The sequence below is a fragment of the Sinocyclocheilus rhinocerous genome, unplaced genomic scaffold (genome assembly GCF_001515625.1).
Source record: "Sinocyclocheilus rhinocerous isolate Xijiao unplaced genomic scaffold, SAMN03320098_v1.1 scaffold428, whole genome shotgun sequence".
Lineage (NCBI taxonomy): Eukaryota > Metazoa > Chordata > Actinopteri > Cypriniformes > Cyprinidae > Sinocyclocheilus > Sinocyclocheilus rhinocerous.
This window is the reverse complement of record NW_015664017.1, coordinates 182,887-184,312: the sequence shown is the minus strand read 5'-3', so window position 1 is coordinate 184,312 and position 1,426 is coordinate 182,887. Positions and strand designations below refer to the sequence as shown.

Genomic DNA, 1,426 nt, shown 5'->3' with positions numbered 1-1,426 from the left:
ACACACACACACGTTATATATATATATAAAAAAATATAAATACAAACAAGGAAAACTTTTTTTTTTTAAACTCATTAAAAAAAACATCCAAAAAATGACGCTTGTTTGTTGTGGTTCTAGTTGTGTTCTATTTTCTTTTGTTGTACAAATTTAGTTCCACTGTACATTTTGAAGTATGCATCAAGTATGCATGTATCTCACCCTCTTTTCCCAGCAGAAAGGAGTAGAAGCAGAGGTGATTTACAGACAGGTAGATCCAGCCCTGCCGCGGGACTCTGCCCTTCCAGTAGCTGCAGGGGTAATAGTTCACCAGCTTCTCTTCCTCCGGCATTCCGAACAACTTACGCATCTTCAGCTCGGCTTCACGGAACTTCCCGGGATCCTCGTCTTCTTCCTGAGGTTTGCCACTTTTATTCTCTTCAGCAATGATGCCCTACGAAGAACAACAAGTTGAAGTTTGGGGTTGGTAAGATTTTTTTTTTTTTTTTGATGTTTTTGAAAGAAGTCTTTTCTGCTCACCAATCCTGCATTAGTATTGAAAAGAGTTTATGTTGAAAACAGTTTTTGCTGCTCTGTATTTTTGTGGAAACAGAGATACATTTTATTTTTCAGGATTCTTTGATGAATATAAAGTTCAAAACAACAGCATTTATTTGAAATAGAATTTTTTGTAATATTATAAAAGTCATTACTGTAATGCATGTATGTATGTATATATATACATATACATATATGCATATATAGTTTATTTTGCCTCAAACTCCAGCATGAAAATGCAGTGCGAGTCTCATATTCTGTACGTCAAAAAAGCAAGTACAACCAATATTCCCATTTCTCATCAGGATTACTTCCTTTTTTTAAAATAAAAATGTTAAACTAGCAATGAACAAAAAGCAAGAGAGAGTTGTAATACTTATTCAAAGAAACATTTAGACCTAGATTAAGATTTGAGGAGCTACTATAATTAACTATCTGTGAAGAAATTAATTAATCCTAATTTAATGGTTTCAATATGTCTCTTTACTTTATAAAAATGAAATCAAATCGCACCTGTATTTTGCCCTTGACGAAGGTGGTAATGTCATCGTCGTTGTCAAAGATGGATAGAGTCTGGAGTAGGTTTGTCTCGAGCCACTCCCAGTGTTCAGTGATCTCCTTACGAGATGAGCCTGAGACACACACACACCCATCCATCAGAATTAACCAGTGGTGTATAAAGTACCTGAAAGCCATACTCAAGTAAAAGTACAGATATCTTACCAGAAAATGACTTTGGTAGAAGTTGAAGTCACCGTTTAGAATATTACTTGAGTAAAAGTCTTAAAGTATATGATATTTATTGTACTTAAGTACGAAAAGTATTTTTTTTTTATCTTAAAGGGGTCATATGATGCGATTTCAAGTTTTCCTTTCTCTTTGGAGTGTT

At 34.2% G+C, this 1,426-nt stretch overlaps 1 protein-coding gene across 1 annotated transcript in view; it reads right to left on the bottom strand.

Moving 5' to 3' along the window:
* Positions 1 to 1,426, bottom strand: part of LOC107729320 (TBC1 domain family member 9B-like) — a 23,103-nt gene that overhangs the window by 17,608 nt on the left and 4,069 nt on the right. The window contains exons 3-4 of the mRNA XM_016539782.1: positions 1,051 to 1,169; positions 202 to 433 (exon numbers count right to left, since the gene is read on the bottom strand). Coding sequence (XP_016395268.1) covers positions 202 to 433; positions 1,051 to 1,169 — 351 coding nt within the window. The remainder of the gene's footprint in view (positions 1 to 201; positions 434 to 1,050; positions 1,170 to 1,426) is intronic.